Source organism: Leptonotus elevatus, chromosome 11 (assembly GCF_054856555.1).
Source record: "Leptonotus elevatus isolate MCC_2025b chromosome 11, RoL_Lele_1.0, whole genome shotgun sequence".
Classification (NCBI taxonomy): Eukaryota; Metazoa; Chordata; class Actinopteri; order Syngnathiformes; family Syngnathidae; genus Leptonotus; species Leptonotus elevatus.
The window spans coordinates 11,569,114-11,585,372 of NC_141249.1; the positions used below are offsets into that span (position 1 = coordinate 11,569,114).

A 16,259-nucleotide genomic window follows, 5' to 3' on the forward strand; every position below is an offset into this window, starting at 1 on the left:
AAGAGTGCGCAATGAAATGTTGACTTATTTTATTGACTACCACCAAATTTAATGTTACTTAAAGTGGAAGTCAACCTTAAACATTTCTTGACAATAGTGTGTTATATGTCACCTCACTAGTCTAAACATGACATTCTGATTAATATTACATTTGTGGAATATGAGTTATGAAGCAAAATCTATCCGTTTTTAATCCATCTGAGGGGGCGGCCATTTTGCCACTTGCTGTTGACTGAAGATGACATCAATGTTGTTCAGGGCTCAGGCAATGACCAATCACAGCTCACCTGTTTTCTGAAGCTGCACTGTGATTAACCAGAATATCATATTTAGACTAGTGGGGCTGCATATAACATATTATTGTGAATATTTTTTTTTTTTTGGAGGGGGGGGGGGGGGGGTTGATGTCCCCTTTAACTAACCAATCAAAACTACAAGACAGAAAATTATCAAGTCAACGTTTCAGGAGTGACAGGTCAATAACTACAGTGATGATGCCCATGTGCTGCAGCTGCACTGTCCAATTTCATTTAATATGTAATAGAAACTAGTAATAACATTGTCCATTCCGTTGTTTCTGCCAGAATAAATGGTTAATTAATTTTATTGTAAGAGAATAAAGCATCTGATACAGTCATAGCACAACTCAATTTCCAAGTGCTTTTACAAACACTGCTGTAGCAACATGACTAATTCAACACATTTTTTCAGGTTTCCAAAAATGTCTACAGACTTCAAATCCCACATTCATTGATCTACTGTACGTTATATATGACCATTTCTGGTTTTCTCCAAACGTTGATGACGTTCGTTGACCTTTTCAAATTCATAGGAGAGATCACAAGGGATGATGTCATCATATTCATTGCCCGAACGAACAACAAACAGCCCTAGGTGTCACTCAAACTTGATTCCCTGTGCAAGTGGGAGATCCTTGCTGTAGTTGATGGTGCAAGTTGAGCGCCTCATGTACTGCTTCCATGAATCACTTCCAGACTCTCTGCCGCCTCCGGTGTGTTTCTCCCCACCGAAGGCCCCTCCGATTTCAGCGCCGCTTGTTGGAATGTTGACATTCACGATGCCGCAGTCGGACCCCTTAGGTCCGAGCCAGCGGAAAATCCGCCCCAGATCTTTGGTAAAGATGCTGCTGGACAGACCCTGCTTCACCTCGTTGTTCCACGCAAATGCCTCCTCCTCGGTTTTGAACTTGAGGACGTAAAGGATGGGGACAAACGTTTCGGTGTGGACGACCGAAGTGTCGTGAGCCAGCCCGGTGATGATGGTGGGCTCCACGTAGTTTCCCGGGCGGTCCATCACTTTTCCTCCGCAGACGACAGTGCCGCCTTGCTGCTTGGCCTTCTCAATTGCGGAAAGATACTGTTCCACCGCTTGTTTGGTGTGCAGGGGCCCATACATGGTGCTGGGATCCCAGGGATCTCCGATGCGGACTTGCTTATAGGCCTTGGTGATCCTCTCAATAACTGTGTCATGGACGCTCTCATGCAGCATTAAACGTCTTGTGGTAGTGCAGCGTTGGCCAGCGGTTCCAACAGATGCGAACACCGCAGACGGCACCACCAGATTAAGATCGGCATCCTCAAACACGATGATGGCGTTGTTCCCGCCGAGCTCCAGCAGCTTGCGGCCGAACCTTTCTTGGATCATCATGCCCACCATCTTGCCAACCTGGGTGCTGCCAGTGAAAGACAAGAGATCCACCCGCTCGTCCTTGGCCATGGCCGTGCCAATATCAGCCCCTCCACAGGTCATGGAGCAAATGGCACCCGGCAGGTTGTTTTGCTCCAGCACCTCGGCTACGATCTTCGTAACAGCCACGCTCGTAAGAGGTGTGGTTGGCGCTCCTTTCCACAGGCAAACATTGCCACACGTAAGAGCGAGGGCGTTGTTCCAGCCATAGACGGCCACAGGAAAGTTGAAGGCGGTGATGATACCAACAAGACCAACTGGGTTCCACTGTTCGATCAGGGCATGGCCTGGTCTTTCTGAAGGCAATACGGGCCCGCCAATCATTCTTGACAGACCGACAGCGTAATCACACACGTCAACATATTCCTGAACTTCTCCCACCCCTTCAACGTAGATCTTTCCCATTTCGAGAGACACCAAGCTCCCGAGTACTTTGATTTTCTTTCTCAGCCCATCTCCAATCTGCCTGACGATTTCCCCTCTTTTCGGAGCAGGAATATCAGCCCACAACTTCCAGGCTTCCTTTGCCTTCAGGACAGTCTCTTCATACTCCGCCATTGTAGCTTGGGTTACTCTGGCTATCGGCTCGTTGTTGGCGGGGCAGTACGAGGTGATGACTTCACCACTGCCTCCCCAGCTGCCATTGTAAACACCGGGGTTGTCCTCAGAGAGACCAAGCTCTTTCAGCCAAGCGTATTTGGGTTGGCTAATGAGAAGACCTGACATGGCTGCTGACTGGTGAACAGATGGAAATTTATACTTCAAGAGGAGCCTGCTGTGTCGGGCAATGGTGAAGTTAAGGCAGCGCTGCATGAGTGCTGCAAACACACACACACACAAAATTACTCACACACGCTTACAATATGTAAACAAACACCACATTAGAACAAATTTAAAATTGTAAATAAATTGTGATTGTATTTTGCAGTGATGTGCAACTTGCATTGCAATCAGAATATCCCAGGCATATAAAACGTGGGGAACCGGTTCCTCCACCTAATTACAGGCCACCATTGTCTCTAAAACATCAGAAATCATGCAACCTGTTACTATCTGACAGTGAAGCACTAGTTGAGTTACTTATTAATTGAAATTGAAGTATTTTAGGTACCAGAAACAGTTGAAAGTTGCTCCTAAAACCAGTAAACAATGTAGTACTGTAGTTGCTGATTTCCCCTTCGCAAATGATCAGCAAGGTACTACTACTACCTGTGCCTCTATGCCAGAAAACAAACAAACAAAACATTATAATGTTTGTAATACAAACAGCTCTTGTAATGGACCACATTCAATTGTGTAGGTGACTACAATGTTGTGGCAAGTGGGTGAACAACAGTTAATGACCATTTATCATTGAATGTCAGTCACAAACTATTTAAACACGGTACAAAAATACAAAGTAATTCTCGTTTTATATGACATTAGCGTTTCACTGTTTTCATTTTTTTGCATAAATATAAAATACATATTATACATCACGGACGTCATATGTACGACAAACATCTAATTATCTTTCCACCTGTTTATTTCAGAAGAAATTCTAACTTTTAAGTTGAAATCTGAATTCTAACTAGTTTGATTAGCGTAACTGTGCAATATTGCCAACATTTTAACAGCTTTCACGGTTTTAAAATTCCAAATAGGAGTCACATCACGAGTACGCACTATTTTCTACAAGTGTCATGGTCGCCCAGATCCTTGACACGTTCACGATTCCACCGTCAAGGTCTTGAATGTAATGTTCACTGACTACCCCCGTCGTCCAACCATGACGTTGCAATTCGCGTCATTTCCCCACCAATTTCAAACCGTTTTTTAAACGATTACTTCGCAGTATTTTCACTTACTTTGCTGTGTGGTACGCAAGGCTACGTCAGCTGTCGAGCATGGATCTTTCGGTTTCTGTCCCCTGATTTATTCGTCACCACGCCCGCTGCGGCTGTGCTGCTCTCTGATTGGACGGCCACTGTGACGCACAAGTGGCGCCGGCTTCGTTACGGATCTATGCTATTGCTAACCCACCGCAGTTCCTTTGTTGTGATTAGCCGTCTATCGGTTGCGATTCTACGATAATAGCATACATTATCACATAGACGCGCTGCTGTGAACATTTCCAAGATGAGCGGCGGAGTGTACGGGGGCGGTGAGTGGCATTGAACGGTCCCAGAAGGGGATCGCTTTGTCGTTCCTTTTCGTAGCCTTGTGCATAGCTGGCTAAGTGTGCTAGCCATACCTGTTAGCTGTATGTTTGGAATATCATTGTTATTCATTCTTGCTCATCATACACACAACCTTGAACATTTGTGTTTACACTTACTTCGTTACGCCAAAGCGCGTGTTTTTGTAGCAGTTCCAATCGGTTAAGCGGCCCTTGAATTGTACCGTTTTAGCGCAATGAAATGAATGAAAGTGGGCTGGACGAAACTTGAATATGTGTTTGTACAGTACTGTAGTTACTAAAGTAAGTGAACCACGTGTTATCTAACATCAGTGAAAAATGGAACGCTTTATGGGTCAATATTGAAGGTGTTTATATATATATATATATATATATATATATATATATATAAATCACCCAAGTTTTTGTCTTTTTTTAATCGTTGCAGTCAGCATAACACCCTTTTAACATTTTCTGAGAGAATTGCTATGTGCTCTAATGTGCTGCTTTGCTTGGACTCTTGCAAGTAGCAGTTAAAATATATATATATTGTTTAATAATTTTGGTATCAGCTAAAAATAATGGAGGGAGGGGTTAGTAAATAAATAAATACTGTATGTTTATAATATTTTGTATGACGGTTTATGTTTGGTAATTTGAAAACCTGTCTCTTAATGTAAAATTATGATGTTGGTCTGTCTAATCTTGCAGGCTTGTCCCAAATTGATGTGTTAACGATCTAGTAGATTGTGAATGCCATACTATATGAGACCCCTCCCTTTGGAAAGCCACCTTTGTTAGACTTATATTGGTGTGCCTGCTCATTTTTACTACATTAAATGAGAAATGTGTGCCATGGTTTATTCGCTTGAGTTTCACGTTGGCAGCATGTGGGATGAATTCCCACTCAGTGATGGTGTGAATGTGAATACAGTAATACTAATTGATTGTCTCTATGTATGTATTTTTTAGATGTGATGTGACCAGCCCAGTCTGCTTCTTGCCACTAGTCAGCTGGGATGGGCGGGCACATATAGGGAAAATTGCAGTGATTGTCTTGTATTTTCTCCAGATGAGGTGGGAGCTCTGGTGTTCGACATTGGCTCATACACAGTGAGAGCTGGCTATGCAGGCGAAGACTGTCCCAAGGTAAGAGGACCTGATTGAATGCCCCCCACACACACACATATTCCCCCTCCCACCCACCCTCTTGCTTCTTCATCTTCTCTCTGGGGTATGTTGATGATGTAGAGAAATTACATCTGTCACCCAGGAGGAGACAGGACAGTATAAATCAAGTTCAGACCGTTGTAGACGACTTGGTTCTTTGATTAGAGTTATTATCCTTTTCCATCCTTACATATGATCTATTGCTGCCTATTAATTAAATTAATAAATAACGATTAAAATCACATTCAAAATTGAATTAATGGTTGATCCTCCAGTTAGAGGGAACCTCTGAGGTTGACATCCTGTTGTTATGTTTGCTTCTTTGGAACACTAAACATTTTCATTTGTCAATGTGACCTGCTCCATCTTCAATTGTTGAAAACATAATTAAAAAAATGCTATGGATAGAATGTATAATTAATGTAAAATTAAAATAATAAAATAACACAAATAAGGCCTGTTAATGAAGTTTTGAGATGACTTAGTCTGCCGTTTTCAGGCAATATAAAATGAGCAAGTATTGATGTCCGTAAACTGAAATGTAAAAAAAACAAAACTAATAAATGTTTTTTTCGCCCTTCAAGGCCGACTTCCCCACAGTGATCGGTGCGACCCTGGACCGCGACGATGGCACCACTCCCATGGAGACGGATGGCGACAAAAGCAAGCAGAGTGGCACCACTTACTATATCGACACCAACCAGCTGAGGGTCCCGAGGGAGAGCATGGAGGTCATGTCTCCGCTCAAGAACGGCATGAGTGAGTATTTATTTGTGTGTGTCACCTTTGTCCCTTCCAAAAATACAGTGGAAACCCCGAGACCAAATGATGGAATAATACAGAGTACCTCTAAATTCACACTACACTTTGTGTAGCTAGTTCAAATGCATATTCTCAACTGCTGTCTACCACAGCTCTCGCTGACATCACACGCCACGCCACCTCTTAAAGGCTCAATCATGTATCTAACACAAACTATTCAAAATGTACAGTATTTTCTCTACATTCCACAAGTTTTTTTGGTGTTTAAATGTGTTTACAATATATTTAAAAAATGTGTTCTAATCGGGGTTAAAATAGTTTGGGATTTTTCATATTGTTTTTTTTTGTCTTAAAAATAGTTTTTATTACATAGTTTTTAGAGCAGCTTACTTAGGCTATATTTTATTTTTTTCATTTCAAAATGCTTTGAATTTGGTGTAGTTAAAAACAATTTTTTTTTTTAGTATTTGTATTGCTTGTTAGTTTTTTTTAAGTTTATGGAGTATTGTTGAGTAGGACTGCTCGATTATGAAGAAAATATGAATCATGATTAATTTGGTAATCACGATTAGGACAATCATGTGTTTTTTGGTACAAAACAAGAAAATGTTTAAACATGTGAAAAAATATTGAAACAAATAAATGTATTTGAAACATTATAATTATGCAAGTTCCTTTTGGACCAAGCAACATTTATTAAATTAGAAATTTTTAAATAAAAAAGGGTGCAAATATATAAATTTAAACAACGCAAAATTAGTATTAATAATCTTTTATTTTAGTTTAAAATTATGTCGATTTTGTAATTTGTGGAGTGTAATAATTGAAATTGTAATTGAATTTCGATTAATTGCACATCCCTATTGTCGAGTGCTAGATTATATTTAAAAAAAAAAAAGAGCCCCTAAGTATTGTGTAATAAAGTAAAGTAAATTGCAATTCACAAATGATTGTTTGGCCTTCCTTCTTTTTTACGGACATACAGCATAAAATGAACCACAAAAGCTCATGTATTATATTAATTGATCAACAATTTTAACAATTTTTTTTATTAATTGATTAACAATTTTTTTTGTATAATTATATTTAATTTGGTTATTTTATAAACGTAAGATGTAGTTACAATTACATTTAATTTATTATTTTTATTTATTTATTTATTTCTATTTGTTTCATTACATTAATACAAATGTTCAGGGTTTATGATGCCAAATTGCACCAGTTAGTTTAGTGGCTTTATTGCCTGCTCCCTAAAACCGATCTGTAATATGACACAAATTCAGCTGAGCTACACCAGTAAACTCAATTCTCGAGTCCGCAAGTATAAAGTATGCTGGCCCAGCTGACAATGCTCATCTTGATGAGAACCCATAGAGATGAAACTATTTCAAGGCCATTGTGACACCAATCTTAATTGTCGCAAAGCGGCAGTGTTGGGACCACAGCTTACCTTAGAGGGCTGGCCTGGCACGCAGCTCAAATTACGGTCTAAAAAAAACTCACCATTGTTCTATTTTTCATGATGAAACTGACCCAGCGGTGACGATGAAAGAATCATGTTTTTTTGTTCTTGTGACACACAAATGCAATAAGACCATCAGCACATATGGGACACGATATTTATTCTTTGGAAGGTAATTTTATGATTATTCTGCATATCACCTGTGTCAAAGTTGTTTTTATCACTGGCCTCATTGTGCTGTAGTTATGGTTGCCCTTAGGGAGCTGGTTATATATATAAATGGTATATACAGTACCTCATTTTTCAGTTTACAGTACTGTAAGGGAATGAAAGCAAAACAAACTATCATACTTTTTGTGTAAATGGGAACAGATGTAGAAAATTTATTTTCAATGGGGAAAAAAATAAGAAAGTGCCACTTATTCAAGTTACATTTCTTATCCCTTACCTTAACAAAAAATGTATATGTAGTACATTCATTCATCTTTTTTTTTTATGCCTCCATCACAGTTGAAGACTGGGACAGTTTCCAAGCCATTTTGGACCACACCTACAGGATGCACTTCAAGTCAGAACCAAGCTTGCATCCAGTACTTATGTCTGAAGCATCGGTGAGTTACTTCCACTGCAAACTAGGATTTTACGTGCATACGACGTGTTTTTTGTCAAATATCGTATTTTGTGTCTACAGTGGAACACACGGGCAAAACGAGAGAAACTGACGGAACTGATGTTTGAGCACTACAACATTCCCGCCTTCTTTCTTTGCAAATCAGCCGTGCTGTCTGCGTATCTTTTATGTCCTTGCCTTCTTTTTTTTTCTTTTTTTTTAATACTGTTTCATAATGTGTGGAGCACTGTGGATAAGAGATTAATATGGCCGCCTCATAGTTTTAAGGCCTTCCTGTGTGAAGGTTGCATGTTCTCCTAGTGCTTGTGTGGGAATTCTCCGGATTCTTCCCACATTGCAAAGTTCGTTGAAGACTCTAAATTGTCTTTAAGTGTGAATGGTGGTTTGTCTCCAAATGCTATCGAAAATGGATGTTCCAAATGCCATGCATTTGTCACTACGATTCCTTTACTTACTTACTTTAAGCTTTGCCAACGGGAGGTCCACAGGCTTGGTTCTGGACAGCGGAGCCACACACACTACAGCCATACCGGTGCACGATGGCTACGTCTTGCAGCAAGGTAACTCTTAATCAATCCTTCTGAATTTCTACTTTAGTTGTATTCAGTTTGACCTGCAAACACGGAAAATACAACCACAAAACATTTATCATGGTCTGTGGAGTTTAATGGCTTAATGGCACATTACCGCCACCAACTGATATTGTCCTTCCACTGCAAGGAAACCAACGTGAATTGATGATTGGAACATTTCCAGAGCTTTATTAGTATACATATATACTATTTAAATAACTGTATGCCTACATTGGCATCTGGTCAATTTATGTAATTGATAATCAAATTTACTGAGCATATTCTAGTAGTGGTTAGGTTAGGACGTCTGCCACATAATTCTGAGTGTGATTCTTAGTTTTGGTTTGACACTCAATCATATCATCTTTTAGGTGTTTGTCTTTGGAAGTGCCACTGTATGTGTGTATCGTCTCGAAATGACTATAAGTCTTCTTTGTTTTCTGTGACAGGCATCGTCAAGTCACCCCTGGCTGGAGACTTCATGAGCATGCAGTGTCGAGAACTCTTCCAAGAGTTAAATGTTGAAATCATTCCACCTTACATGATTTCATCAAAGGTGAGCCTGCTTTTATCGTTCATATTTGGAGTATGTTGACACGCAGTTGCTGCGTATGCTGTTGCTAGCTTCACGCTAAAATTATTTCGTGAATCGAATGCACAATTTTAAGTGGGAATTGACATCGCCATTTTTCATGCTAGGATCCAGTGCGAGAGGGGTCGCCGGCGAGCTGGAAGAAAAAGGAGAAACTACCTCAAGTCACACGCTTGTGGCACAACTACATGTGCAACGTCAGTTACAGCTGCAAGTCTTGGCAACACAACTTTATGCTACCATTTATACTAATACATCATCTCTCTTCTCTGTGATTACAGTGTGTCATCCAAGACTTCCAGGCATCTGTGCTGCAGGTGTCCGACTCGCCATACGACGAACAGTAAGTATAATCCTTCACCATCAGCCGACACATTTATTGGATTACAGTCAATTTGGGCAATTTAGAGTTACAATCCGGAGTTAACTGTATCTAGAGAAAAATGATTTTGAAATCAGGGCCTCTTGATTCTGACTGCTTTTTGGAAGTAGTTTTGATCTATTCTAAACTCATTATAGATTCATTAAACACATACTAAATACTTTTACTTTTTAAAATGGTATTTTGTTTATTTGAGGCGAGGCATTTTTTTTCCCAAGTGGATAGTAATGTAATTGATGCACTGCATTTATTAGAGTGCAGGAGCTGCTATTTAAGAGAAATATACTATTAATTATCCAGAGCGACAAGCATTCATTCATTCATTCTATCCTACAGTTTTCATGCTTTCAAGTTTCCACTCTCAAGAAGATTGAGATGAGTAAATATCATCCTCTTCCTTCAGGGTCGCTGCCCAGATGCCCACAGTGCACTATGAGCTGCCCAATGGCTACAACTGCGACTTTGGGGCGGAGAGGTTGAAAATACCAGAGGGCCTTTTCGACCCCTCTAACGCCAAGGTAGGCTTTACCTGATTTTGATCAGTCACCAACTTCACACACTGCTGTAAGGTTCTGTGGTGTTTGGGTGGACTAACAATGTCACATGATTCACCGTTAGGGCTTGTCTGGAAACACGATGTTAGGAGTCGGCCACGTGGTGACGACCAGCGTGGGAATGTGCGACATCGACATTCGGCCGGTAAATATCGACAGTCGCGCACTCGGTGTGATCTTGTTTATTCAAAATCACCATTTGAGGCTGACTTTTGTCTTGTGTGTCAGGGTCTGTATGGAAGCGTAGTGGTGACGGGAGGAAACACGCTGATTCAGGGCTTCACTGACCGCCTCAACAGAGAATTGTCCCAGAAAACGCCCCCGGTGTGTGCTCAACAACTGCCTTTTGTCTTTGGTGGGGGGGAAATCAGTTCAAAACAATAAATGGACGTTTGTTTTTTAACTTACAGAGCATGCGACTGAAGCTAATAGCCAACAACACCACAGTCGAGCGCAGGTTCAGCGCGTGGATCGGAGGCTCCATCTTAGCATCACTTGTAAGGACATGGAAAGTGCTGTTGACATTTTGATATCCGAGCAGACGCACCAAATGATTTCCTTGTCTTCTAGGGAACCTTCCAGCAAATGTGGATCTCCAAACAAGAGTATGAGGAGGGAGGAAAGCAGTGCGTGGACAGGAAGTGCCCTTGATTTACAGAAAACCAACGAATCTTGTTTTGTATTTTTTTTTTTTTTTTTACAGTTTGTCCACATGCCGTGTTTGTGGACGTGATGTAGCAACATACACATTCACAATTATGTCTATCACTTTGGTGAAGTGAGATTAAATTTCTTTGCCATAATCTTCAGCGTGCTGCCTTCAAATGAAAATTGATTTATGGAAACCTCACAGCAACTAAAGACATTTGTTTTTCTTACTTTACATCTCCGTTGTTTTTTTTTTTAACAGTTTACCATACAATAAGGCAATCTTGTCTTCAACTGTGCTTAAATGGACCTGCCCCTCCCCTTTCTTTCTTCTTAACACGCGCAATACTTAAATACTTTTAAAATTTCACTTTGAATAATGAGGGAGTGTTTTGTAAAAACCTTTTTGAGTCAAAGTTAGTCTGTGGTGCAAAAACTGTACGAAAATAACTCATTGACAAAGGCCTTGTTGCCTCAGTTGAAGTTTCAACTCATAATAAAAATATTTAATCTATTAGTGTTCAGTGGCTCCAACTTCTTGTAAAATGTTAAATGCATAAAAACAAGCCATAAATACACATTCTAAGGTAATAGTTTATAGTATTTAATCACATGAAAGTTGGATATTCATGTTCACTCAACAGCGTCAATCTGGCGACAATTAAATGACATATGGGACAAGAATGACTTGGAAGGTTTTCACGAAGCCGGAACCTTCATCTGGGGGAACCTTTCTTTAAGTTCGGCCATCTTTTTCTTCTCCATTTTTTCTTTCCTGGACTTCCCCCTTAGGAACTTCTCAATACGTAATCTGCAAGATAAGCAGCAAATATATATATTTTTTAATGTACAACAGCTTGTGCAACATCATCATGAACGCTGCCAGTGTACCGTATCCTACCTGATGTGCGGTTCAACAAACTTGGGCGTGTGAAACTTCTTTCTCTTGTATCTTTTATTCATATACCAAGGAATGGCATATTCTTTGAATCGATACCTGGAGGAGGGAACAAAAAAAAAAGTTAACCGGAGGTAGGGTACTTTATGATGGCGGTAAAGCACCCTTTTCTTTTACACAAAGTTATGTTTTGAGTAAATACTCCTCTCAAGTTCAAAATAGTAGCTTGGCACAAAGATGCCACCAGATTGTGCCAAAGCAATCTTTAAATGTTAGGCATAGCTTGGACCTCAGCACAAAAATATGCCTGGTTTTTTTTTTGGGGGGGGGGGGGGGGTATACAGTGTTCCCTTCACTATAACGCGGTTCACTTTTCGCGGCCTCGCTGTATCGTATTTTTTGTGTGTGCAATTTTGCATGCATTTTTTTTTTTTACAGTAATGTACCTATTTTATAAATTTTATAATATAACATTTATGAAGACTTGAACATTGAGAATATTTAAACGAGAGAAATGTGAGAAAATGTAAATGCCCCAATGAGAAAAGTGTATAAACTGTGGTGAGGGGTTTTACAGACTTAAACATTTATAAATGTAAAACATAAAGCTACTTCGCGGATTTCATTTATTGTGGGTATTTTTTTTTAACCTAACCCCAGCGGAAAACGAGGGAACACTGTATACATTTGTTTATATATTGTTTATGCAAATTTTGAAATTAAAACAAATCTGCACACTTGGTTTATTATTTGATCTGATTATGATTTGATCTCATCTGTGTGACAGTGACTTTACTTTGAAATAAATTAAAAAAAACAACAAGAAGCAACTGCAGGAACTCAGTTCAAGTGCAAGTGATCACTATATGCAATTTACATCAGAATTACATTCTAAAATTCATTTGTGAATGTGATTATGTACATTTTCCCAAAAAATCTTTGATTGTACTTTGAATGTGTTAGTGTTCAAGTTCTCACCAATAGCCATTTCCAAACACATTCTTCCTCCAGGCACCTGGTCTGCCTTTCTCCTGTCCCGTTTGGAGCAGACGCAGTGAAGTCTCTCTTTCGGTTACCACCGTCTCCAATCTGATCATTGACCGCTGCACCTAAGAGAAAGATTTTTTATTTATTTTTAATCATGCCTGTGGCAATGACCAATCTGCCTTCACGGTGTGCAAGTCATCTAAGTGTAATACCAACCTTCCGTATTCTCTCCGGACTCGGCATCGAAACCCTTTGCCTTTTCGATTCCTGCTCCACAGTGAGCAGCATGTTCCTTTCTTTCAACAGCACATACCTGGCAAAAGATACAAGTTTTAAACACTAGCAAAAAAAGAAGAAGCACACTTTTACATAAAATGTCAGTATTACCAGAGTTTGTGCAAGTCCTCATTGCTCTTCGTTCTCAGTTGTTTGGCAGTCCATGGTGCACCTGCAAGATGATAACCCCAAAATCTAAATAAGAACAGTGGTGGGAAATACAAATGAATGTGGTACTGTTTTACCTGATTTCACCGTGCTCTCCCCCCAGTTCACTGGAAAGTCAAAGAACTCATCCAGCCCCCTTCTATGGATACTTGTGTGCAAGGTGTGATGCGGTACCAGAGAGATGCTGCGACTGTACCAGCACTGGGCAACATGCGGTAACCTTTCCCTGGTGGGGTACAAAACGTGATAAGGTTCCCTTCTCACAGAGCAAATGACTGGGTGCTAGGTGTTGGTGTACGCACTGTTTCCTACAGAAATTGCAATAATGCTATAATCGCAGGAAAAACATGAGCAGACGGTTTAATCTTGACGTTTACCCGTGTTCCTAACTACACATTTCAACTTGTCATGTGTCGAGGTCAGAAGGGAAAACAATCTTGGGTTAGCACGAAGCTAATGATTACTATCCCAAATCTGTATACATGCAACCGGTTCTTACCTACAAAGATAAGGATCGAGATTCGTCAGACTAGAAGGATATCGTTGAATATTTATCTGTGGAGATATTCGACATACATTCTGCAACTGTCTGCAAAGACTCAAAACGCGTCCTGCTGAAGAGGACGTCGCCATCTTTACAACATATCCGTCATCGCCTCATTACCCAACATGCATTTCTTTATAATAATATTTGGATGCGTGTTTTTTCAAATTAGTATATCAAGGTAAATAATATATTATAATAAAATTGTCATTATACTTTTAAAAACAATTCAAAAATACAATAACATGAATCAAAAAAATTATTAAAATCTGTTAAAAGTGTTTGCCCCTACCAACTATGGCGGTTTTTGCTTCAGTTCCTTTAACAGCGAATCACAGTGCGTTTTGTTGGAGCGCCATCCCACAGTAGACATGGTGGGTATGAGCCTGCTCAGGTCTGCTGCTGCTATCGCAGCCAGGCTGAGGCCACTGAAATCTGGAAATACGGTGACAAATTTACTTACTCGAACAATACCGCGGACGGAAAAAGGTACGTGACACCACCACCTAGTCAACAATTGGAATTTTGGGAGGGAAGGTTGTCGTTTCGTCTTGTGACCTTGCGAAAGGTTTTGTTAGCATGCTAATGATAGCTAGCTGGCATTGTTTGTATTGCAGTCATGTCACACTATGAACTTCATCTTTTATTGCTAATACGTAAATGCATCAGAGACTCTTTCATGGTCATAATTAATTCAATTTATGACAGATATGACTTACATGTCCCAAGTTTTTTTTTGATCTGCAAAACTATACCAATAACTTGTTTCAATTAAACTTTTGCCTCTTTAAACAAACAAACAACAACAAATTTTATGACATTGTTGGAGCTCACTTTACCAATCTCCCACATCCATCCATCCATCCAACCTATGAACAACCACAAGCTTCACTGAGTGGCTGGAGCAGAGATTCAAACGCCGAACCTTAAAACTCTGAAGCACCCCACTGTGCTGCCTATTCTCATAAAAGTCTCATTTTGAGCATTCAGGTCCATTAATTAATTAACCCTTGTGTTTTTCAGTGGCTGTCCGTTGCGGTCATGGGAAGTCAACGTTTGTCATTAAAGCTACTGAGTTCTATGACAACAGATTTGTGCGTCTGTTGGTGAGTTTAGAGACATTTTACGCAGTTTTTTGCTGAGCATGCAATGAAGCAAGTCTTTACTCCTGCGTTAACGGTTTGACAACTTTCCAATTCATATTTATAGAAAAGACAACAATTGATTATTTCTGCTTTTCCGCTTAGAAATTCTACATCATGCTGACTGGTATTCCAGTGGCTTTAACTATCACATTTGTGAATATTTTCATTGGTGAGTGATCCAACATCTTTATTTCAATTTTCATTCTTGACTGTAATCGTGCATAATTGTGTTGAGAAGGTCAAGCAGAGCTGGTGGAAACCCCGGAGGGTTATGAACCTGAGTATTGGGAATACTACAAGGTATGTAGTTGCTTCTTCAATGTAATCAATTATGCTAGTTTAAACAATTCATATAAGCAATTATATATATATATATATATATATATATATATATATATATATATATATATATATATAAATAAAAAAATGGGGGGGGGTAGGGTGTCAATGATATGTAATTTTTTGCAATTTGGGGCAGTTCTCTGCTACTATCCCTGTTGTGACTGTAATGGAATGCTGTGTTGATACATTAAATTAAATGCCATGTATGTATTTTCCCCATGCTATTGCAGCACCCCATCACTAGGTGGATTACCCGGAACTTGCTTGACACCCCCGTAAAGGACTATGAAAAGATGATGGCTGCGATCCAAATAGAAAAAGAGAAGGCAGACATTAGGTAGGTGAAACCAGTCCTTGTCAAATAGGGGCCGTTGCGTTGTGACGCATGGAGTGTGACCCCAGGGAACTTTTTTTATGGGGGGTGGGTGTACTAGAATGAAGTGTAATTGACATCCAATACAATAGATGGCAGTGTTGCTTTCATTTTCAGAACGTGTACAAGGAATATTAGCTGTTTTGTTCTTCCTGACTGGGAGGCGTAACAAAAAATAATTGAGAAGCTGGTCTAACCCTTGATCAATATTCTGTTTATTTGCAAGTAGGTACTTGTAAGCTACAAATACAAACACACTCACTATCATACAAATAAGTTAACCCCTTAATAGCGAGCAGTCAGACCATTTCTCTTTGTCATAATCAGACATTTGACCTTGGAGGATGCACTCACTGTATCGTCAATGTCTTTTCATTGAGTGGCTGTTTTGTCTGTCTGTGGTCGATAGGCTGGCAAAGCTTGAGGTCCGGAAACACATGAGGCAGAGAGGAGACGGCCCCTGGTTCCAGGTGGAGACCCTGGACAAGGAGCTCATCGACTACAGCCACAAGTCAGGACCTGATAACTGAACCAGACTGTTCACTGTCAGTAAGCCTGGCCCGCTGTTTGTACATTATTTTTGCCCCCACTTCATGCTAAAATAAAAATATCTATCTGTACCTTTTTGTGTGTGTGTGTAAACGGGAAGATTTATTATTGCTTCAGTGATTTATGAGGACAAAAAATACATCTAGGCCACAATGTGGTCAGTGAACTGCACTACTTAACGCTCAAACTCAACCAACATATTACTGTTGATTTTAATGTTTGTCCATTTTTGGGCTTAGTTTCTGAATATTTCTGAGTATCACACCAAAAGATTTTCTTTGTCCCCACGTTACAAACCATGAGTTTGCCCCTTCGTTGTGGGCAAGACAATCAATCAGC

The 16,259-nt window shown here is 39.9% G+C and overlaps 4 protein-coding genes across 5 annotated transcripts; 2 read left to right on the forward strand and 2 right to left on the reverse strand.

The window, feature by feature from the left end:
* Positions 1–571: 571 nt before the first annotated feature.
* aldh7a1 (aldehyde dehydrogenase 7 family, member A1) lies at positions 572–4,153 on the reverse strand. 2 transcript variants are annotated; one of them, XM_086089019.1, is made up of 2 exons: positions 4,025–4,153; positions 572–2,525 (listed from the first exon to the last, which is right to left on the reverse strand). In XM_086089019.1, the coding sequence occupies exon 2, from the start codon at positions 2,518–2,520 to the stop codon at positions 898–900; it is 1,623 nt and encodes a 540-aa protein (XP_085945145.1). In that variant the 5' UTR covers positions 2,521–2,525; positions 4,025–4,153; the 3' UTR covers positions 572–897. The 2 variants fall into 2 exon arrangements, with proteins under 2 accessions (XP_085945145.1, XP_085945143.1); XM_086089017.1 differs by lacking the exon at positions 4,025–4,153 and adding an exon at positions 3,555–3,659.
* Positions 3,674–11,152, forward strand: actl6a (actin-like 6A). Its single transcript, XM_086089020.1, has 14 exons — positions 3,674–3,850; positions 4,938–5,014; positions 5,620–5,794; positions 7,770–7,870; positions 7,951–8,048; positions 8,356–8,450; positions 8,912–9,018; positions 9,162–9,251; positions 9,336–9,397; positions 9,840–9,954; positions 10,055–10,135; positions 10,219–10,314; positions 10,401–10,487; positions 10,561–11,152. Exons 1-14 carry the CDS (start codon positions 3,826–3,828, stop codon positions 10,639–10,641), a joined length of 1,290 nt encoding a protein of 429 aa, XP_085945146.1. The 5' UTR covers positions 3,674–3,825; the 3' UTR covers positions 10,642–11,152.
* A 76-nt stretch (positions 11,153–11,228) lies between these two features.
* Positions 11,229–13,628, reverse strand: mrpl47 (mitochondrial ribosomal protein L47). The gene is made up of 7 exons (XM_086089021.1): positions 13,467–13,628; positions 13,045–13,193; positions 12,911–12,971; positions 12,740–12,836; positions 12,515–12,645; positions 11,540–11,635; positions 11,229–11,449 (listed from the first exon to the last, which is right to left on the reverse strand). Exons 1-7 carry the CDS (start codon positions 13,598–13,600, stop codon positions 11,338–11,340), a joined length of 780 nt encoding a protein of 259 aa, XP_085945147.1. The 5' UTR covers positions 13,601–13,628; the 3' UTR covers positions 11,229–11,337.
* A 237-nt stretch (positions 13,629–13,865) lies between these two features.
* ndufb5 (NADH:ubiquinone oxidoreductase subunit B5) lies at positions 13,866–15,991 on the forward strand. The gene is made up of 6 exons (XM_086089336.1): positions 13,866–14,000; positions 14,535–14,617; positions 14,759–14,825; positions 14,895–14,956; positions 15,229–15,335; positions 15,781–15,991. The coding sequence occupies exons 1-6, from the start codon at positions 13,883–13,885 to the stop codon at positions 15,899–15,901; spliced, it is 558 nt and encodes a 185-aa protein (XP_085945462.1). The 5' UTR covers positions 13,866–13,882; the 3' UTR covers positions 15,902–15,991.
* Positions 15,992–16,259: the final 268 nt, after the last annotated feature.